Here is a 24,297-nt window from a genome sequence, read left to right as displayed (position 1 = left end):
ATAGAGATAGTTTGAGTAGGATAGTTTTTAACCCAGTTTTTTAAACAGCGATAAAGTTTTTCTATGACATACAAAATTTCACACAGGCGAAGCCGTGACCGGAAAGCTATAAGTTTTATTATAAGGCTGGCGCTGTTAATATACGACCGCAACATTAATGTTAATTTTTAGGATAACTTAAAGTAAATTATTTTATATCCGTCATATTATCGCAAAAAAGGAAAAACTAACCATTATCAGTTTTCTACATTACCTACAAACTACAACAAATACTAAAATTGTCAATAAAAAATTTGCTCTCTTTTTTACCGTGTCCCTTTGTACCATCAATTCAAAACTCTGAAAGTGACACATCAAAGTTTTAGATCCAAAACCCTCTAGCTAGTAGTCTAGCTCTCGAAAACGAACTGACCGTGTGGACCTTTGAAAAGCACCTGCTGTCATTCATTCTGTCGGTCTGTAAGCCTGCTGGAGTGACTAAAAAAACGAAAAACGGACTTGGCTGTTTTTAGTTCAAAGCCGGGTAGGCGCATTTTCAACTGGATTAGAGCGAATTTACCTCTACGAGTATGTCATAAAAGGTAAATCCCGCCAAAACATTTTCATGTAAAATGTTGCCAAGACGAACCACTGTGAAAAAGTTATTAGATATCGTAGAGTCAAGCTTCTAACTCAACACCTTTGTCAAAATATGTGGAATAGCCGTTTCACTGTTATATTTTAATCACTGTTCATTACTTTTCTGTAACACAGGCCACGTACCGGAAAACGCTGCGTGAGACGTCCACCAACAAGGTGGATCGACAACCTCATAAGGTAACAGGAAGGCGCTAGATGCAGGCCGCTAGCAACGTGCGATGTGGAAGTAATTGGGAGAGACATATGTTCAGCAGTGGACGTCCTATGGCTGAAATGATTATGATGATGATGAATACAATAGTTCTTACCGTAATACCGAATACGTTACGTTTTAGAAACAGACATTTAGTCTCCACAGCAGTATTATATGGCCCACTCACCTCTCTCTAATTTTCCAGAGGTAAATGGAGGATTTGGCCCACAAAAACATCATATCAGTGTTATTGTGGCAGGTAGATAGGCAATTAGGCAACACCAAAACCCTCGCAAGCTGTTATCAAAGAGAAAAAACATCTTTCTGTGAAGCTCCTCTACTAACGCAAATAATTTCATTTCTTAGGGCTGTCAACTCGGCTGATATTACTCTGCATAACGAATTATGATCTTGATTTTAGTACAATTGTAGGTATCGTTTTTGTAACCAAAAAGTAAGATTATACTGTAGTTACCCTTTTCTTACAATAAAGTAATATAAGATACCTACATTATAGAGGCGCTGTAAATCGTTTCAATACAATAGTCCGCAGATTCGATTCTAAAACGATAATAACTTATCTAACGATATAATATTTTATTCAACTTATTGAATTAAGGTTACTTACTTAGCCAGACATTTTAAGTGACCTCTAAATCAATTTTGACGATTTTTGTGTTCATATGACATCCATTGATTCTTTAAATTCGTAATATGTAACTAGACCCCCTACAGAAAGCCCTCCCCTCCATTCAACATGACCTACAAACTAGAGATGGGCCGACTAGTCGCCGACTAGTCGGAAAAGCCGACTATTCGGCATCATTTGTAGTCGGCCGACTATTGACGACTATTCGGCAAAATCTGCCGATTATAATCGGCGCATTACAAATTAAAAATGTGAATGAAATAAAACTCATACCTAATTACCAAGATGATTATGAGGTAGACCAAAGGCGTTTATCTAAACCATTTTTGACTGCAAAAAATCAGTAAAAAGTGGTTTCACCTGATTTTGGCAATCAGTCTAAATTCATACAAAGTTAAGATTAGTTAAATTACCAGGAAATTGTCAAAAATGTGTAAAGTTTATTTGTCCATATAAAAGTTAAGACACTTTTTTTCGGGGAAAAAATGCATGGAATTGCATACCTATCCCGCGGGGAAGTGGTAGATTAGATGGGGCTCCTCTCATCGGAAGGATGAGGAATACCCACAAAAATAACCCCTGAGCTCCGTCGATCGCCTTAGTGTAAACTACTATGGGAATCCGGACAAAGCCATCAACTATCACAGTCTGTGCCAGCAATTGGCGGGCCCTGCCTATCCGACGGTGGTGGTAGTCCGTGCTATGTAGGCGGGGGTACCCCCACGCCCCCACGAGGCGATCATATTGTCACCTCCTCTGACCCCTCTGCCGTCGAAAATTATAACATCTACCTTAGGTACTGTTAGGTGATTGTAATGTTGCTTTTTATTTTTTCTCATAATTAAAGAAATCTCATTTCTCAAGAAGTTATATTTATCTCTTTAGAAATCTAGATATTCTTATTTCTTTGAGAAATCTAGATATTATTTTTCGGACAAGTAGGTATTAGAATGATCGGCATTGCCGACTAGTCGGCCGACTAATCGGCAATTTGAAAACCGATTAGTCGGCTAGTCGGTTAGTCGGCAAAGACCATAGTCGGCCCATCACTACTACAAACCCAAATCAATTTGCAACTCGTTTTGGCAGCCCTAGCCTACTAAGAAAATTCTCTCCCCAGCCCTTGAGTAACGAACTGTGGCAGATCCCATTAGAGATAACGTCAGTCACCGAACAACGCCCGAGTCGGCACGCACCCTTACAATGCTCGTACCGTAAACAATTCCATTTCAAGACTAGACTGTGCTCGCGACTTTGCTTGAGTGGATCAATTTTAAAGAATATTTTTGTAATTTAAATTACTAATTTGTACATAATTATGTACACCGTGAGATTTTAGTGGTTGTTTTCCCGCAGTAAAATGATTCTATCTTACTAGTACAATGGAAGTTTTTTTTTTAATTCAAATAAAAAATTAGCCTGTACGGAGCGTGTGCGATTCAGTTTATGCTGTAGGTATTATGGTATTACTTAGTGCGAGAGCTTCTTTTACTTTAAATATGATTTCGTGAGGCAAGCAGTATCCAAATACGTCACATTTTGTAAAAAAGACTATTGTTTCTTACGCTTTCGAGTTGATGATATTTTTTTGACTAGTTGAGAACATTTTTTTTTTTTTTTTCAAAAATAACTCGCACGATTCGATACTACTACTAAAGGTAAATCATTCTACCGCGGAAAAACAACAACTAACATTTCATGGTGTATATCTCAAAATCACCAACTGGCCATTGTGGAAATCATTAGGGGCGGCCTATGTTCAGCAGTGGACGTCCTATGGCTGAAATGATGATGATGATCATGGTATCTCCAAATCTCAGACACTACAAGTGCTAGGCTAGGAGTCTCAAATTTTGCATGGGGGTTCCTTTTAGAACGTAGGTGCTCACTAAGACGGGATTTTGCAAAATTCAACCTCTAAGGGGGTAAAACGGGATCCACGCGTACGAAGTCGCGGGCAGCCGCTAGTTCACCAATTGCCAATAGGTACAATACCGTTAACCCCTTGTGGTAAGCCAAATATGCTTGTGTTACGAGTGGGTTCACCACAACAGTCCAGGCGAGGTTCGAACCCGCATTTCTCGGGTCACAAGTCAGCGGACCCGACACCTTCGTCGTTCGACAATTTGGGTTTTGTTTTCTAAATTAATGGAAAAAAAAAAAAGAAGCTTGATTTCATAGGAAGTTTAAATTTTGGTGACGTGGGTTACATGACAGTCTTGTGCGGAATGTGCGGTCTAATAATATGCTGTTATGAAGTAACTGCTCTAATTTCTGTGAAGCCCAATGGGTTAGTAAGATATATTAAGTTTGCTGCCACCCATGGCTCTAAACACTCTAAAGTAATACCTTTTAAATTAGACTAATTAAAAAATCGGTTAGTGTTTATTTAAGTTTATACTTTCGACAAACTGTAATACCTACCTACGTCAAATTTTCTCTAATAATTATAAAAAATACAAAAAAAAATGTATTAAAAAAGTTTTAAATTTACTCCAGTAATTCAGGTTTAATCTAACTAAAGAGTCGACTTATCTTATTTTGCAGAGCACGTCGACCTATTGGGATCTTTTTGCTTCGAGAGAAAAAGTCGACTTAATTACGTAATAAATTTTAAGTCGTTAAGTTATGTGAGATACAGGCCAAGAGCTTCCTCGTTGTGGTTAAAAAATATCATACAGAACTCTCTAGGAAAGTTAACAGCCTAAACACATAATGGTTTTGCCACATCTCTCAAGAAACCCTACAACATTATTCTCCAAAACTCGACGGTAGTGCCTGTCGATCCGTCAGAAGGACCTCAAGGACGGCCAAGAGCGAATCGATGGGACAATTTATTTCCCGCTTTGCAATTTTCCCGGGTCTGGTTGTATTGATGCTTTTGAAAAGGCTAAAATTACATGCTTTTATCGATCGATAAATAATTCAAAACTTTTTAATACTAGTAAAGGCCAATAAGAGCTTGTGGCTGTGAAAAGTCACATCACTAGTCTTATGAACATCCATAATAATCTTTTACCTATTACCATGACAATTTTTTTTTGATCTTGAAAATAAGTCGCGGAAAAAACACCCCTCTAACTGCCTTTTATTTATAAAAGGACACGCTATTTACAAGACAGTCATGTAGAAAGTACGAGCTTTAAGGCAAGTAAAATCCATACACTATTTTAATATAGGTAAGGTGTTTCATAAAGTATTGAAACCCACACAAACGAAATAAAAAAAACGTACAAAAATCATCTTCGCCATCATTTTAGCCCAATACTAGAAGAGCTTCCCAAGGAGCTCATGACACATGGCACAATCTCCCACTTTTTTAAAGGAAAAGTATTAAACCTAGGTACCTAACAGTGACCAACTTCTAAAAGTCAGCTACGTAATAGCAGTTTTAGCAAAACATCTTTGTATTCCTACATTTTTTTTTCCACTACACATCTAATACACTTAAAGAACCACAAATAATTTTCCTCTACCTGACGTCCTGTTGGACCCTTTCAAGGTATTGGAACTGGAGACCTGTGAGGCATCATTGACATTTACAACTGACTGTAAATAAAGTGGACGGACGCTGAATGTTACGTAAACAATTGAAAGTGCATTTGGAAAATGGAGTCCGGGCCTTTTGGAGATTGAAGGACTTGGAACTTAGATTATGGAATACTCCAAAGGAAAATCTGATAATTGGTTTTTAGAGGGATGTCGAAACATGTCCATGAAGTTGAAAAAAGGCTTAGAAATCATTTAATTTGTAAAATCACCTTAGCTGGAAAATTAAATAAATTACCTAATAAATAATTTTCAGAACAAGGAGAGCCGACCCCAAATAATGGGAAAAAGGTTTAGGGAAAAGAAGAACAAGAAGAATTTTGGCTTTATTGTCGGTATTTCTAGTTATAAAGATAAATGACTCTACAAAAATGTCTTTAGTTAAGAACGCCTGCATAACTTTGCTGGTCAAATACACTGCTGTACGACTTCATAGCGAATTTTCTTCTTTCTTGTATTAATAAGGTGTTGAAGGTCGTAAGAGCTGGATGGAGGCAGCTTAGGACCGGTTGTTTCGGAAACCCTTGGGGGAGGCCTTTGTCCAGCAGTGGACGTCATTCGGTTCAAACCAACGAACGACCGAGTAAGGCCCAGAACACACGGTGTAACGCAATTGCAACGAAACTGCAACTTCTAGTTACTTTTGAGTTGCATCCAAGTTTCTGCCATAGCGTCCGTTGAAAGACCACACATGACGCGACCAGTTTGAAACTTTCAGTTTCAGTTTCATTCATCAGAATCATCAGAAAGTTGCAGTTTCGTTGCAGTTGCGTTTCACCGTCTGTTCTGGGCCTAAGATTTAATATCGGTGCTTGTTCTAAACTCAAAATATAATATTTGCTTATATTCGATATTCCATCGGGTATCATCAAGCCGAACCAATATTATTATTTGTCAAAATGTGTGTCGATCTAATAACTCACACACTGATATCAATAATCCCATATCAGTAATTCCTATCACCTATCCCGCAGGATTATTCCCGTCGCCGAAGGGAAAACTTGGAAACAAATTGAGTAGTAACGTTATCCGATTGATCGTGATATAACTTTGGATTAAGAAGTACGTGCCTATAGATACTTTGTATGTAATACCTTAGAATAATATCCACAAAACTTTGAAAAGTACTTTGTCAAGGATTTTAGTTTGTATAACACATACTCGTAGGATCAAATTGAATACTTAAGTGGTTTAGGGTCTTTACAAACGTCAGAGATATTTAAACATCATTTAAAGCTTTCATTCAAATGGCACAATAATAAATTTTATACTCATCAGAAATAAGGTACAATTCTAATGGTGATTTTTTTTCATATCTGTCCAGTTGTTTCAGTGCCTATTCAATACAAACAATCAAATCTTTTCTCTTTGTAATATTGGTGTAGATAATTTTATTCCCCAGACTAACTAGACCTGACAGACCATCTGACTTACTAAGGAACATTAGCTCTAATAATAATACACATATTACATAGACATACATCCTATCTTACTAATATTAATATTATAAATGCGAAAGTTTGGATGTCTGGATGTCATGATGTCTGGATGTTTGTTACTCTTTCACGTACAAAACCACTGAACGGATTCTGTTGAAACTTTACAGTATTATTATTTGTAGCCTAGATTAACGTATAGGCTATAATTTATGACGATCTGTGACAAACGCAATTTCACGCGGGCCACGGGCAAAAGCTAGTTGTCTATAAAACATGACTAGAGACCAAATTTCCCTCTGTAAATTTCCTCAGTTGAGTACATAAAATGGATTTCCATGAAACCTAACCACTTAAAAGTAGACTAATTAAAGGAAAACCCATTTAACTATCATATCTAGCCTCTAGCCAATATTAGTCATGTTCTCACATAATTCACAGCATTTGTAAAACTACGCGCAAAATATTATTACTTAGTTTCTTATCAATCGGCCAAGACCGTTGAGATAGTGGGGTCAAAATGTCAGTCTCCTAAATTACATGTTTACTTATACTTTTTCGTAAAACACGCGTAATTTGGGTGCAAATAGTCGTGTGTTAGAACTGCCTCCAAAATGTGGTTAAAAGTGATTTTACTTTCCGTTTTCGGATTCACCAGCTCGGTAATTATAAATTTTTTGTTGCATTTATAATTGTACTTATGTAATTTAAAAAGTTATATAATACCTAGTGGAAAACATAAGTATGGTTACATTTGTCTGTTTAAATAAAAGAATCGTTAACGTAGATTTCAATTTTAAAACATACTTAGTGCACCTAGTACTTATTCGGACCAAAAATATTTGCATTTTCTTGTTCCCAAACACAAAAATAAGTCTCATGTATAAACATCGTAATTTTATGTGTTATTGATAAATAAGGGGCTCTACATCATTTACCAGGAACTAGCAGGCTAATTCTACTTGTCATTTCCAGCTATTCAATAGCTTGTTTAATCTGTGCTCAATAAAGTGCACAATAGAAGACGTAATGTGGGCAGGCCTCCCTTTAGATGGACCGACGATCTGGTGAAGGTCGCGGAAAGTGCCTGGATGCGGGCAGCGCAGGACCGGTTGATGTGGAAATCCTTGGGGGAGGCCTTTGTCCAGCAATGGATGTCGTTTGGCTGAAAAGTGTTAAAACTCTGTATTATTAAAACTCCAATTTCAACCCTGTGTTTGCTTTCTTCCCAGCTGACCACCTCATTCGACCTGGGCGGGGTGCTATCAGGAAACCGTATGGCAGGAGTTCCCCTGGGCCGTTCCCTGGGCAACGGGGAACTGGACGTGGAGGGCATATGCACGGCCCCTGGTGTCGCCTGCGCGAATTGTTCCCTGGCTGTCACTTGTGTACCCCTGCCTGTGGGGTACCTGAAGGTATGATTTGGTTGAACTGAATTTCACTACTCATATCGTATTAACATGTTATTATCTCTTGAAATCGATCAATAGTTGACTACACAAATAAAGAGTGTGCGCTATGGCAACACTGACTAGTATGGCGCGGTGGGGGGTCAGTCGTAGTCGGGCCGCCACACGGGACGGACGTCAGTGCTTGCACTAGCTTACACAGTGAACATATACCAGTGTTTTATTTAAGACACCACAATAGTATTTAATCTCTTCAAATAAAAAGCAGATAAAGATATTATCATGTACAGTAGTGACAGATATTATTTAAAATTAAATAAAGTTGCAAAGTAAAGAGATTCTTGATTCTTGCTCTACATAAGATACGTATTACTTTATGATAAGTAATAATATTGACAGCGAATAAAACCATTTTATAAAACACGTAGTACGTAGTTACCAACAAGAATAAACTAAACTTGGTACTTCAACCTTCTGAAAATAAAATAAAAATACTGGACTATAGAATATTTTGACGCCTGTATAAATTATCTCTTTACTATCATAAATGAGTAAGTTTGCTTTTCGTAAACAGAAAGGCACCTTTGAGACTTATTTCTTTAACAAAATAACTCACAGTACGGCTACGGATTTTCCGAAAATTTAGCTTGTAAGTTTTCATTAAAAATCAAATAAAGCTACCAGATAAAAAAATATTATGTTTAAAGGTGAGTGTAGACTACAGCATTTACTTGTAGCAGTGCTCTATGAAATGTTCTAGTTTCAGTGTCATCCGTTCACGGACCAAAAGTCTTACATTTTACCTGTGTTATCGTAAGAACCTTACATCACATAGAAATGCTCTAGTCTATACCTACTCACCTTATTATTTTATATCTTACCAAACTTTCCGTTAATTTCAGGTGCCTCTACAATCCTGCAATAATGGTCAAACCTGCGACGCCCGCCTCGGCCAGTGTTCAGACACGCCAGTGCCAGAGTGCCAGAAGGACAGCCAGGAGTACGAACATACCTGTGAACAAGTAAGTTTTTTTGAAACTCTATTACTTTAATCTAGGCGTCATCGTGCAGTCGAGAGCAGAAAAAACATAAAGCTAAACAAGCTCTGTAAAATCTCTACTTATTTTGGGGGTAGGTAAATGTTGTTATAGTTGGAGGAAAAAGAACCAATCATAGGAGTCGAAATAGTCGTCATGGCCGAAATCAGTTCGATACATCTTCATCATCATCAGGTGGAAAAACCGTTATAAGAACAAAAAAAGATAAATTATGCTTTCATTTAAATTGAGCCCGGTCAATCAAAGTAGCAATGCCATCAAACTTTTCAGTAAGTTATACGAGTAGGACAATTTAGAAAGGGACAAATTATCACACTTCTTGTCACTCGCCAATGCCATGCTTCAAATTTTTAATGCATTTCTATAGTATTTCACACACCTCTTCCATACATCTATCCATTCCTCATTTCGTCTATTCCCATCCAAACCAGTCCATTGTATCTAAGCCACAAACAGAGCCGCGGAAGTAACAACTTATATGTCAACAGACTCTTTAGAGTCTCTAAATGCTAATAGCATTGGAAACAATAACAGCGAGAGACGCCGCGCGTGAAGATCTGTATCGGAAAGGTCAAGGAGCCAGTAAATGCACTTTGGTTATAGTGGAAGAAGATGGAGTAGGTTTACAGCTCAAACGTAGGCATAATATAAGTGAACTTTTAGGCTTTTAAAAAGCAATTTTACTCGTCCCTGTCCCAGTAGTACTCATATTTCAACCCTACCGCTGCTTCAGGACAAAAAATAGGGCTAGGCTCGTATTAAGAAGAAGCAAGAATCACAGTAGATGATTGAACTTAGCAAGGTTTTGGTATTGAAACTTTTCCAGGTCCTGAAAGTTGAAAACATTCTCTAGACGGCGAGGGCAGAAGCTAGTTTTTATAAAAATAAAATCTATTTATATCTTTCATTCGTCGGCCGTTTGGTGTAGTGGTTCAGAACGGACTACTATGCCGAGAGGTCCCGGGTTCGATTCCCGGCCGGGCAGAAATTGAAACGATAAATTTCAATTTCTGTGACGGGTCTGGGTGTTTTCTATGTATAATATGTATGTACAGTAGAACGCCGATTATCCGAACGCCGATTAACCGAATCGCCAATTATCCGAATCGGTCCTAAGCGTAATATAAAAAATAGAAACCAAGTAATTTTTGTTTTGTTGTATTGTAACAAGTTGAAACTCACAGGAGTCTAGATATTTTTCAACTGAGCGTTATTGTAGAACTCTAAACAAAGTTAATAAAGTTTATTCTATGTGTGTCAGTTCGTTTTTAACTCGTTTTTTCTTTATTACTAGTCTATGTCCGATTATCCGAATTTTCGATTATCCGAATCTACCCCGGTCCCAATTAATTCGGATAATCGGCGTTCTACTGTATTTACAAAAAAAAAGTATTTAAGTATGGGTATATCCGTTGTTTAGTACCCATAGTACAAGCTTTGCTTAGTTTGGGACTAGAGGCGCAGTGTAAAATGTCCAAGGATATTTATTATTTATTATTATTTATTTCACTTGTCACAGTATCGTATAGTGATAGAGTCATTTATCTCGCAATCATCTTGCAAGTATCAGAAGAATCTAACTCAACTTTTTAATGACATATGTACCGGCTGACACGTAGTCCGTTCGTCGTTTCAGCCAAACGACGTCCACTGCTGGACAAAGGCCTCCCCCAAGGTTTTCCACAATGAACGGTACTGCAAATACTAGTAATTTCAAAAATCTATTTACCAAACCTTGATAGCCGAGCAATATACTCGTAATTATGTAATAGCTCTTACTGCTTGTGACTACGTTGTTCTTTGAATCTGATATGGGAGGAGGTCTCTTCCTGAATTAACCGATTGTAACTGTACCGTGGACTGTGTTAGCGCGATGTTTAGAAATAGACAACCTGATATTCGAGATGAAACGGTTTTTGGTCTGGTCATAACAGATTTATTTTTATTTTGGGGCTAAAGGCTTGTTCACGCACGCGCGGACTTAGAAGCTAGATGTGAACCCATATCCACGTACAATGAAAAATTCGTAATTTTTATTTAGACAGCACTTTTACACGTCGGTGTTGAAAAAAGTGGGGGAAAAAACTCAGTCACCTTTGTCAATGATTAAAATCACCGTCATCATTTGGTCTCCATTACAAGCCGATGACCTATTCTATTTTACAAGAGGCAAATGGAGGATTAAGTCTACACTTTAATTCAGAAACGCCTAACGTCTGCTCTGCATTTTAAATCACATTTGTTTCATATGAAGTATCAAGCTAGTCCGCTATAATTATATGTTTAAGCTTAAAGTCTGTAACAAACTTTAAAATGAAACATGCTTACGAAGATAATGTCTATTCAATCTAGAAGACAGCGAGCGTCTGGCAGCGCTGAGTGCATTTGCATTCAAATAAGAACAAACTTCGTTTAGTAGAAATCCACCCATTCTCATTAGTAATAAAAAGTTTACAATTTATTTGGAAATCCAAACTAAAGCGTGGCGTCTTTGAAAGACTTTATATGAACACTAGCTGTGCCCGTGACTTCGTACGCGTGATAACCCGTTTTCGCAACATTTTTCATTTTTGTTCTGCACCTATTACTTGTAGCGTGATGGTTTATAGCCTTTAAGATAGCTTTCGGATCAAGACGACCGCGACGAGAGACCACGACCCGAGACCGCGACAGGCAACCGGTCGCAGGTCGCAGGGCGACAGCTACTTACGAATCTTCGCGACACGAGTCGTGCGACCCATACGAAACTCAGTATGCTTGCAGTTACTAAACTAAACGGTTGTATTCCATCCATCTGTAAACAATAAAAATAAGTACCTTTTCTAATAAAAATATGTATCATTTGAACTTACTTGTTTTATTCAATGCTTTTCCAATTTTTTCCCAAATATTGTCTCTCACAGTATTATCTTTATAAGCTTGAAGTCTAGTATCGAATAAAGGTGCGTTTTTACTTACTAATTCTATTAAAATTTCGTCTTCGTGCGAAGAAAACACCGCCATTTTGCATCTGTCGCGCCACGGCACTGCCTTGTGAGCGACCGAGTCGCGCGACGCAGGTAGACGGCAGGCCACGCCTACACGTCGCGCGACTCGGTCGCTTGCATCCGTCAGCACTTCCTATTAATTCATATAAAGCAGTGGGTCGCGGTCGCCGGTCGCGGTCTCGAGTCGCGGTCTCGCGTCGCGGTCGTCTTGATCCGAATGCTACCTTAACACTTAAAGAATTTTTCAAATCGGACCGGGTAGTTCCTGAGATTAGCGCGTTCAAGTATACAAACAAACAAACAAACTCTTCAGCTTTATAATATTAGTATAGATTTTGTGTGATGACCCCGAACAGGGATCATTGTCCTCCGCTTTTTACATAGCTATGTAAAGGGTGGATTCCACCCATTCCAAGTAAAGCAGCTCTGTATCTTAGCCTTTTAAGAGCGATCTTTCTTGAAATAGTCGACCGTCTGCTTCCAATGTCGCTTACAGACTAAAACAGTACTTTTGGATTTGAGCATAAACATTTTTGTGTCTTGGCCTGTGGATAGGCTTGCGTTTTAGTCAACTTCTAGACGAACTATCTTCATCTATTTGCTTTTAAAGTCGCAAGTTGCTTTTGAAGCTCAGTAGATGCAACTTTATGATTGTGATTATCATTATTTAGCTGACCATATTTAGTGCCATTCATCACAAGTACTCCGGAAAGTGCCCAAAAAGTGGGTCACTCACATCCCTTGATATGTCATTAATAACAAACATTAGGGTTTGATGACATCTGACAGCAAGGTTGCCTTCTATTTGTCTTCCCTCCCCATAAATAGTGCGACCCTGCAAAGTGACTTCATTGTCAATTCTTCATTGTTTGATCCGATGCTCATACAACTAGGGACTGGAATTTGTTGCTTGCTGTATCTTTCCCAAACATTATAAGTCTGACCTTTTCAAGGCGAGAGTGAATAAGCACTAGGGCAGAACCATCATAGACAGCATCTCACTTAACATCAGGTGCGTTTGCGGTCAAATACCTGCCTTCTTCTGCATAAAAAAGTAGAATTTATTATGTATGGTCACAGCCTAACTTCTTTAAAAATAGCACAGAGGAATATGATCGTATTGACAGATTAATGGACTGTTTCCCATTGTCTTCTCTGTTTCACATATTATTAGGCTGTAAATCGTGTGAAATATCAAGATTTGAGATTAGTATAATTGTATTATCCTCATTGTTTTCAGCAAACTAATTTGGTTGGCCGTTATTATTAAGTTTTAATTACTGCAGATATAAAATATGGTTGGGTGCAATTGTCTTATCAAACTGAGACTATTTATTAGTGCTTTCTTAAAAATCTAAGGATCATCATCATTTCAGCCACGAGCCACTTCTGAACATAGGCCTCCCCCAATGATTTTCACATCTCCCGGTCAGTTGGTAGCAGCCTACATCCAGCGCCTTCCTACTACCTTTATGAGGTCATTGGTCTATTTATTAGTGTTACATTCTTTTATGGCTTTATTTCTCTGGACAATGTCGAAAACTTGCCGGACCAGACCAGACTCTATCATCAACAGATCAAAGAAAACTTTAAAAATAAAGCTGCCGTTTTTAATGTTAAAGGATTTGCCACACTGGTTGCGGTCTGAGATCAGGGAAAAGTAATCATACATATTCTGCATTCACGTTGACCTGACCGCAAAGGGGCCGTCCATAAATTACGTCATCGATTTTTTCAGATTTTAGACCCCCCCCCCCTACAATCATCCTATCGTCATTTCTTAATGACCCCCCCCCCCCCTTCTCCCAAAATTGACGTCATTACCAGTTTGACAAAATTAAAACATTGCAGATTTGAGAAAAATAGGGTATTATATAATGATTAAAACATTTTTTCTTTGGCAATAATCATTAATATATATTATTAAATCCCTATTTTTTACTTTTCTTTGGATAACTCCCACGGAGTTTTCACCCATTCTTTTAAATTCTGGATCACGGGTAATATCCCCGTATCCTCCCGATATTCGTTTTGGCTCGATTCATCCACGTCTTCAACCCTCTCACTTACTAGGTGTGCTGGAAGAAATTTCTTTTTAGAAATAATCTTTTTGTACGTGAACAATAAACTATAAATAAATAAATATCGGTCGGCCGTTTGGTGTAGTGGTTCAGAACGGACTACTATGCCGAGAGGTCCCGGGTTCGATTCCCGGCCGGGCAGAAATTGAAATGATGAATTTTAATTTCTGTGACGGGTCTGGGTGTAATATGTATGTATTTAATTAAAAAAAAAGTATATAAGTAGTATATCCGTTAAGCTAGCACCCATAACACAAGCATTGAGTTGCTTACTTTGGGGCTAGCTGGCGCTGTGTGAAATTGTCCAAAGATTTATATTTAAAAAAAAAAAGAATGACGTCAATTTCGAAACACCCCCCCCCCCCCTGTCTATCATTTACCGTCATCCGCAGACCAACCCCCCCCCCCCCCTAATTTAGAATGACGTAATATATGGACGGCCCCAAAGCCCATTCAGGACAGATCCTCAAATTAATATTTCCATCATCAGGTGGGCATATTCCCGGACGCGCACGACTGCAGGAAGTTCCACCTATGCTCCCCGCCTGAGGGTTCACCCTTCGGTAGACCAGCAGACCACAGGACCGCGTTGTGCCCACGACACTTCGGGTACGATCCCCGAACGGCACAGTGCTCGGTAAGTTAACTTAATAATTACATTCAATAAAAGAAAGAAAGAAGGCTAATGAGTCTGGGGTATAGAAGAAATGTTTTCTGGAGAAAAATATGTTTTCTGGACGTAGCAATCGGGACTACACTGACTATGTACAGTAAACATAGGCAAATAAAAAGCAAGAAGGTAACAGTATCATTCAATTTAGTTGTTTTTATCATTGCAACTACCATCATTACTTCTTAAATTAATTCTTGTATTCAGTTCATAAAAATTAAACATTCCAGGTGAAACTAGAAAAGGGGCAATGTAGCGAGAAACCTGTGCCAAACTGCCACTTCGTGGGCCAGAACGGACCCCTGCCATCCAGTCCCAACCACTACTACGTCTGCCTACTGAAGAAGGACCAACTTTACCCCCAGGTAAGTAAGTGTACCGAAAACCAAATCCCCGTTTTCACCATCAATCCCTAATTTTTAAGTGACCCCTATGATAACACATAACAGGAATTTTGTTTTCATATAGTTACTTAAAAATTAGGGATTGATGGTGAAAACGGGCATTAGCCACCTTCATAATTCTATAGGTAGTAGGTATGTACAGTCGCGGAATGAAAAGGTTCGTCACCTTAGTGTCGGTTTTCGCTTGCACCAAAGAGTCAAACCTGCCAACATAACAGTGCAAGAAACAGTGCTGCTAACATTTAAATAAATATGACGTTTGCTGACGAATAAGGTTTTGCTTGTTTATTTTTCTATCCCATCAGTGCAATGCAATGATGACATTGACCAATTGACAATAGTTTTTTTTTATTTAATAGACATAATAATGGCAGGTTGAACCAACAAGAAGGTTTTAGTTTATCAATCATAATAATCTTCTTGACAAGATAAATCGTCAAACAACTTTGATCTGAATAATTTTGAACTTTACTGGCGAACAGTTAAAGATTATTTTCTCTAATTTGAGATTATTCTGTAACATAGTTTCAAAAGGTGATATGTGCTCGCGATTCGTTGAAGGAATCAATTTGAAAACTGACGAACCTTTTCATTCCGTGACTGTACCTACGGATCTTTCACTCTCTTAACGTTGATATACTGGTTGGGTTTTTATCAGCGGTCAAGCTGTAGATCCTGGCTACACAAGAGTTGCAGCGGGGGAACGAGTGGTGGGAATAGTCCCGTTTCTTAACATTAACATGATGATGAAATGTATGTAAATATTTAGATACTATGAGTCAATAATAGGGTCCTAAATCACTATGCACATAATTTTAGATATCCTTGTCCAAATATGACTTGTTGGTTTCTTGAAAACACTGAGTCATAATTACCGTGTTATGTTAGTTATAACATTGCTTATGAAACTATTCCATTTGGTCAACAATGTCTTATAGCTCACTTTCCGATTAGTCATAGTTCCTACTACACACTATCACTTGATCCTGAATTGCATAGTGACTGAGCTTCTTGATGTTTTTTCATATCACTAACCCACACTATTTTCACGAGATTACATAATGTACTGGAACTTGAAAAACGTATTTCAAAATAAATCACAAATAAATATAAACGCATGATTGTAATAACCATTGTACCCCCAGGTATTCCTCTGTCCCCACGGCTGGTACTATTGGAGCGAGTTCTGTCACCCTGAACCAAAAGTTGATGAAAGCACAACTCCTAATGGCCTCACCGATTCACGAAGTGCTGCAACAGAAGAAATTCCTACAACTACAGAAGTAAAGAAAGAAGTCAAAGAAGCTAAAGAAGTCAAAGAAGAGAAAGAAGTCAAAGATGAAGCTATTCCCAGTTGGATAGACACTTTCTTCTCTACAGAAAAGGCTACAACTTACAAAGCTGACGCGTTCCTAGCTGATAAGTATGACTTAATGAACTATGAAAGTACGGACGAACTGATGCCACCTTCCTACGATTTTGGGAACGTGTATGAAAGAAGTGAAGAAGAATTTTGGTAAGATATTATACCTGAAAAACAACTCACATTGGTTCTTGATAAAGTAAGATAATGATATAACGTAAATATCTAACAAAATATAAAGGTCGCTGATTACCGACAAATTCATCTGCCATCCTGTAAGACCAAAAGTTTGGTTTATCTGGTAGATAAGTTCATAATAAGCGACCAACCCAGTACTTTTTAAGGAATCGATGAAACTAGCTCTTTTGTCAGACATTTTTGACGGAAAAAGATGCTGAGGGTTTTATGGAAATATAGATAGAAATAGTACCTGCTAGAACATAAATTGTAATTTTTATTAGTTTTAATACAAATAAAGTGCCCCATTATAGCCAGTCTTTTGTATATAGTTCTTTTGTATTATTATTTTTTATCCTCAATTATGTATGTTTTTGACATCTACTTATAGCAATTCATCATTTTGTGATACGTAGTACATTTGTATCCTCTAGCTAGGATAACCCATTGAAAACCTTAGCAATAATAACAGAGACTTGAAGGAAGTCCAGTTCGATGTACTAGACTCGATAATGATAGAAATCTTAATAAAGACAATTTAGATACTTCTGTTAACTTATGAAAAGACGGTTAATTTCTAGTGAAAGAACGAACGACTAAAATAGTACCTTTACCTTTTCTCCTCAAACGTCATATACAGGCAACAGCATATAAGATGTCAGAGATACATGATGTCGTGCCCTGCGTGCCCAAACAACTGCACGCAGGAAGATTTAATGAAGGCTACTGACAACGCCACTCTTGTGGCGAAGTTTTTGGCTGACGCTGTGTAGATATGTTGTCGACACGACAAGAAGAAGAAGCATATTAGATTATTCCTTTCTGCTCCAAAATAGCACCTATTATAACAACACAAGATACCACAATATTTAACTTGATGTACAGTCAGCGTCATGTAGTTCGTGGCATCCAAAGTAGCCAAAAAGTTCGCAACACGTCTTTCTAACCATTGGAATAAGGTTGTGTTGTATTTCGGAGGTGGATCGTCATGATAAAGGTAGCAGGAAGGCGCTGGATGCAGGCCGCTACCAACCGGTTATTATGGATATCATTGGGGGAGGTATATGTTCAGCAGTGGGCGTCTTATGGCTGAAATGATGCTGTTTTTGGCCACTTTCATCATCATCATCATCAACAGCCCTTTACAGTCCACTGCTGGACTATGAGCCTCCTCCACTATAGTGTAGGGTTTTGCCATAATCCCCACGCTTGGCAGGCGGGTTGGAGATCGCAGTTTAAAAGATTGATGTTTTTCAGAGAGCGCTGCTGCCCGTTCTCTGTTTGATGTGTAGTCCCTAAGTCGCCTCTTACGACACCCGTGGGAAGAGTAGGGGTTGGTGACGAAATGTATTCTGCTCTGCCGTCACCACACGGCTTCTTTGGCCACTTTGGCTATCACGAACTATTTGACGCTGACTGTACCGTGGTACACAACAATAATTAGGAAAACTCGTCTTAGTTATCTGAACGCTCGTCTCCACCATTGAGTCGGGGACAATCGCGACGACCCGCCGGCAACCTTTGTACAGCGCACAAAGACGGGCTTATCGCTGCGATCTCTACCAGGCGAGGTGTGGGGTAAGTTCAGAGATGGTAGCGTAAATAATAACTTGTGACTTTTATCTACACACATCAATTAGCGCTCCTGCACACGACGCCGCCGCCGCGCCGCCGGCGAAATTATGCTTTGATAGCGCGGTGGCGGCGCGGTGGAGGCGTCGTGTGCAGGAGCGCTTAAAGTGCACTAAGCCTCTGAGATTCATATTGAAGTTTTTTGCATTGAAGTCTTCAATCAGCTTCTTGGAGATAGGGAAGAACATAACTTATCAGTTATACGGTATAACTTATACCTTCACTTAGAACAAACTTGACCTTAACTGGTTGAGTTTTTATGGTGGTCAATCTTAGATAAATAATAGTTCCACAGGTGTAGCAGCGATGGAAACAAGAGTTGGGTTAAATCCCCTTACACGGTCTGTACCTGCTTATGTTGTAGGACGCTAAGGCTGAGTTGCGCTACCTTATTTTAACTGTAGCAATAACACTAACCGGTGCTTTATGTATGGAGATTAACAGATTTTTGACGTTTGACAAAGTTAAAGTACTGGAAAGCGCAGCCCACAAGGTGGACCGACGACCTCATAAAGGTAGCGGGAAGGCGCTGGATGCGGGCCGCCATTGTGGAAATCATTGGGGGAGGCCTATGTTCAGCAGTGAACGTCCTATGGCTGAAAATGATGATGATGAAAGTTAAAGTAAGATGGTGAAACTCAGTCTAAGTATTCTAAAATCAGTTTCACGCATAGAAAGCCTTAGTTCTAGAATAGAATAGAATAGAATATATTTATTTGTAATAAATGTGGTACATACATAGGTGTTTTAAGTTTAATTGAGCATTGCACATTTAGCCAAAATTTAGCATACAAATATTCATTACAAAATTAATAAAATGTCACACTATTAAATTACATTACATTAGAGATTGATTATTTACGAATTCGTCAATTGTATATAGAAGACATTTTGTATGAGCCATTTTCGTAATGTCGACTTAAAACTAGTTCTGTAGACTTTCGTTCTCCTTTAGCTTGCACTACTCACAGTCAGTGCAGGGCTAACGGCGTACAAAAAACGAGAACCTCTGACATTAGACGCTGGAATTGCATCAGTGTTTAGTGCGATCGCGCCGTGGGAATCGGCACTAGACGTGTGCATGTCTCGGAGTGTGGAGACGGCTTTTGTTAAACTAAGAAACTGTCACTTGATTGGTTTTGCGATGTAAGTAGATACATAAATAATAAATAAATAATATCTTTAGGACAAATCCACACAGCGCTATCCAGCCCCAAAGTAAGCAATTAATATGCTTGTGTTATGGGTGCTAACTTAACGGACATGCATGAAATGGAATCGGTTCTAGACGTGGGCATGTCTCGGAGTTTGGGGACAGCTTTTGTTGAGCTAAGGGACTATTTCATAAAAGACTGTCACTTGATTGGTTTTGAACATACCTATTATTTATGTTAACGTGACGATGTACGAACATGCATGAAATGGAATCTTCACTAGAAATTGTGTGTCTCGGAGTGTGGAGACGGCTTTTGTAGAGCTCAGAAACTGTCGCTTGATTGGTTTTGAGCATATTATGTTAACGTGACTGTGTAGGTACATTCATGAAGGAATCTGTCTGGAACATGTCTCGGAATATGGAGACGGCTTTTGTTGAACTAAGAAACTCTGTCACTTGATTGCTTTTGATGAACATGTTACCGTGACGATGTAGGAACATGCATGAAACTGAATCGGCACTAGATAGACTTGTGTATGTTTCCGAGTATGGAGACGGCTTTTGTTGAGCTTATAGAGACTGTCACTTGATTGGTTCCAATTAACACGTTAACGTGACGATTTTCACATGCTTGTAACTATGAGACCTGGAGGGGAAAATAATATGCCTATGGCAGCTAAATATAAGTTTGAAAACCAGGATTGTAATTTCAGTTATTACAACCCACCTACGTCGCAGCATCAGCTTTTTCATTAGCATGACGACTACCTCTCTCCTCTCTTCATAAATAAATACAAAACAACTTCTAATTCATCAACTTCCATCAGATGATCCGTCTGCCCGTTTGCCTCCTGTCACATAAAAAAAATTCTACTACTGATCTTCATAAAATATTCATTTTTATTAGAAGCTACTGAACAGCAGTCACCCTAAAATGTTAATTATATTCGTTTGCCTCCTATCACATAAAAAAAAAAAAAAAAAAATTAACCATTATTACTCTCAGTGATCTCCTCTTCACCACAAAAAACACGAAATACAAAAAACCAGCTGACTATAATGTTTGGATATGAAGATTAGGGTGCCGGCCGTTTATGAAAAAGGGATTTCAGTAATTTATGATGCGCTGAAAGGCAGTCCCCTGGGCAGTTGTCACGGGAAGTGATTTAGAGCAACAAGGATGGAACAAAGTGCCGCTGCGTATCACGTTCCGGAGCTGTGATTAATAATAGGTCCGGGTAAGGTAATGTGTAATTTGTCAACAGCTAGGGATTAGGATTTGTATGTACAAAAGGCCTGTTTCTATTGAGTAAAAATATGTATCGTTTAATCTTTCCGTTTCGCTGTAATATGTATAATAATCATCATATTATCAGTCATAGGACGTCCATTGCTGAACATAGGCCTCCCCCAATGATTTCCATAATGATCGGTTGGTAGCGGCCTGTATCCAGCGCCTTCCTGCTACCTTTATGAGGTCGTCGGTCCACCTTGTTGACCACCTCGTGTGGTGATAATATAACAAACTCATAGCATAAATTTTATGCAATACAATAATATAGAATCCAAAGAAGAGGTTCAGAGCCTTTTTGCCAACAAAGTAAGGCATAGAAATCTAGTTTCTCATACATTGTAAGTAATGACACAACTAAGTACGCTTACCAAATTGCTTACCCGTCAAGCGTATCGGTGTGAAAAATATCACATGACACCTAATACGCATATCAAGTGATTCGCGTTACTATCACTAGGTTACCGCACATAACAACTCTCCTAAGCTGGGAATATCTTACAAAAGGGTATTTTCCTAATATAAGAGTAGAAGGAAATTACCTTATCTTAAAAACAGGTATCCTTAGGAATAAATAGTGAATTAAGTTTTAAGTTCTATTTAAATAATGATATTTCTATGAGACCATTGATTATTTCAAACATGCATACCTATATTATAATAAAATACCTACTTACATCTATTTTTGTAACAGAGAGTAAAATAATTAGTAAGTACCGACTCTATTAAGCCATTATTAACTGTTTGATCCATCCCAACTAATATTATAAATGCGAAAGTAACTCTGTCTGTCTGTCTGTCTGTCTGTCTGTTACGCTTTCCCGCTTAAACCTCGCAACCGATTTTGATGAAATTTGGCATAGAGATAGTTTGAGTCCCGGGAAAGAACATAGGATAGTTTTTATCCCGGTTTTTGAAACAGGGACGCGCGCGATAAAGTTTTTCTGTGACAGACAAAATTCCACGCGGGCGAAGCCGCGGGCGGAAAGCTAGTAAAAGTATAAAATAATATCAATATGGAACATTGGAATTTCTTGAAAGTTTAAATTATGTTTTTATAACTGAAAAGTATAGATATTTTTTTCAAACGAATCTAAATTTTATTTAATTACTAAACTCTAACTTATAACCCATCGATTCTCTATCGCTCCCAATTCCTTGCAGGGATCTATGGTTCCACGCATAACCAGATAGACAGAGAGCGAGAGAGAAAAAGAACCTAACCGTAGTAGGTATAACCTTTCCACGGCATCCACTATGCAAATAATAAGCGATTTGCAACAATTAATAAATCAAACTCCTCCATACAGCAGAGCTGGGCTCTCACAGGCATTTGTCAGCCGAAATGCCAAGTTGATTCGGTGCGAATCTACGGACCGCTATGCCTATACTGCGACCATGACAACTTGGTACTTGAATGTTTGGTTTTAACTGTGCGCGTGAGTTTGTGATTTTTACGCAGAAAGAGTCTTGGAAATTCCTTGTTAAATATTATTGAAGACCCTCATAATTACCAACATACCTTTTAATAAAATATTCGAATTAAGTACTGTTAGATAAAAAAAAAAATCCAGACTTAGGCCTCTTTAAATTATAACTTCAACTTTAAAGCTGAAAATTGTCTTGTTAATCTTAAAAGGCTGCTATCGACAATCGATTTCAAAGGTTTAAAATGCTAAAATTCCAACGCACACTATAGGTATTTACGATGAAATAAATTTGTATTAACATGACTGTTCACTTCAATTATTCGTCAGTTTCTCAACCACAACCCTCTCACTTTTTATGCCACCTAATTTCTGGTCGCAATTCGTAGAAAAAATAATGTTTCACCCATATCCTGTTATTTGTGACCGCAACTCGTACTTACAGGAATATTACATAATAAATTGTAACGTTACTGCTTCGTCGAAGTCAGTTGAAACAATTTGAGCCTAGTGATACAAATAATAAAGTGTTAATTAAAAGTATCAAGCTACGGCCGTCACGCTGTATTTTAAGCAACACATTTACCGACAAAGCCGTTCAACGAGGCACCTCACTACAGACCATTCATTACAGCGCACCGCTCCGCCACCACAACCGATGCGATGCACCCGCGACACTAGCCATTCCAAATTTCAAATTTGAAAAGTTTTCATTCAAATCGCGTTCCTGTGACCCGTTTTTGTTTTGTTTTTCTGAGCTGTCAGTTTGCGCGCCATTTCCTTGCAGTGTTTTTATTGTGATTTATTTTGGTGAATGCATACAGATTTATTGAGTCTTCCGGTGGATTTCAAAGGTAAATAATTGTCTTTTATTTCTATTTTTATTTAGGTAGCAGCGTATTACGATGTTATGCGAGTAATGCGTAGTAGCTATGAACTAGTTTTGCTTTATATTTTTACGACTTGTTTCGCTCGAAATTATAAATAACTTAACTTCTAACAGCACCCGTGAAATGTCGTAAAATATTTGTTTTTTAGAAGTTGTAGAGATATGTAGTTGTTGTTTTATCTCTAAAATAACGAAGTTTATGAGTTGTTATTGCAAAAGTAAGATTAATTAAAAATAATTGCGGAATGTTACGTTTTATAGACTTATTATGTTCATGAAAGTATGTTACTGTGAAGAAACCAAGTATTTTTCAATTAATTGTGTGAAATTAATGAATGAACTGATCACGATTACTTGACTGAAAGAATTTAAATGGTGATTTTAATTGCATTGTATTAACTTGTTTGCTACAATTGTACGTGTTCTTATATTTATATTTTTAACTTTCGCATGATGAAATAGTTGAAAAGATTTCAGATTATTGATTTTTTTATTTCATGTAGAGACTTCATTGCGTTTTATGAAACAGTAAATTTGTGTAATAAAGATAGTGAGACGAGATACTTATAATTAATTTAGAACTATATTTTGTTAAGTAGCGTCACAGAGTATGGTTATGATTTTTGACAAGAACCTGTGTAGCTCCAGATGCTTTATGATCGACCACAGCTGGTGTCTCATTTAGAATAAAATTTGACTGCTAGTACTCGTAAATTGTCCTTAAGAATAACGAGAAAACAAAACATATCATATAGCTACATGAATCTATGTCCAACTTAGTGCAAATAAATAATATAGCACATGAAGCAAGGCATTCCTGACTCGGACTTTATACAGGACCCAATCACATTCATTTGCTTATGGTCGCGGCTTTTCGTGGATTTCAGTCCGTCACAATTTCAGCTTTATATTTTTGTATTTTCTCAAATAAACCTTTGGTTGCTTTATACAACATCAGCAAACGCAAATCTGGATAAAACGAACTAGCCGTTGCCATAAAAATAATGTTTGTTAATCATTAAACAATTAGCTGTAATTATTATACTTAGGGTGGGTGTACCAGTAACAGTTATCTCAAATAGATATTTAAATGGTGACTATTTTATGTTCTCCATTCATGACCATAGACTGATAATTTTTCTTCCTCTAAAAATCCACCTAAACGAACCCGCAGGCAAAGACTAGTAACAAATAATAGTAAACTATTTACACTTCTACCACGTTATGTAAATAATGCCTTGTACAACACCATTTCAAGCTGAATACCATGGGATCTTACCTAGTTGT

The 24,297-nt window shown here is 37.9% G+C and overlaps 1 protein-coding gene across 1 annotated transcript; it reads left to right on the top strand.

The window, feature by feature from the left end:
* Nucleotides 1-6,997: 6,997 nt before the first annotated feature.
* Nucleotides 6,998-16,639, top strand: LOC135074366 (uncharacterized). The gene is made up of 6 exons (XM_063968630.1): nucleotides 6,998-7,128; nucleotides 7,699-7,881; nucleotides 8,778-8,897; nucleotides 14,492-14,638; nucleotides 14,902-15,036; nucleotides 16,221-16,639. The coding sequence occupies exons 1-6, from the start codon at nucleotides 7,081-7,083 to the stop codon at nucleotides 16,593-16,595; spliced, it is 1,008 nt and encodes a 335-aa protein (XP_063824700.1). The 5' UTR covers nucleotides 6,998-7,080; the 3' UTR covers nucleotides 16,596-16,639.
* Nucleotides 16,640-24,297: the final 7,658 nt, after the last annotated feature.

The sequence above is a fragment of the Ostrinia nubilalis genome, chromosome 9 (assembly GCF_963855985.1).
Source record: "Ostrinia nubilalis chromosome 9, ilOstNubi1.1, whole genome shotgun sequence".
Classification (NCBI taxonomy): Eukaryota; Metazoa; Arthropoda; class Insecta; order Lepidoptera; family Crambidae; genus Ostrinia; species Ostrinia nubilalis.
This window is presented reverse-complemented; position numbering and strand designations above follow the sequence as displayed.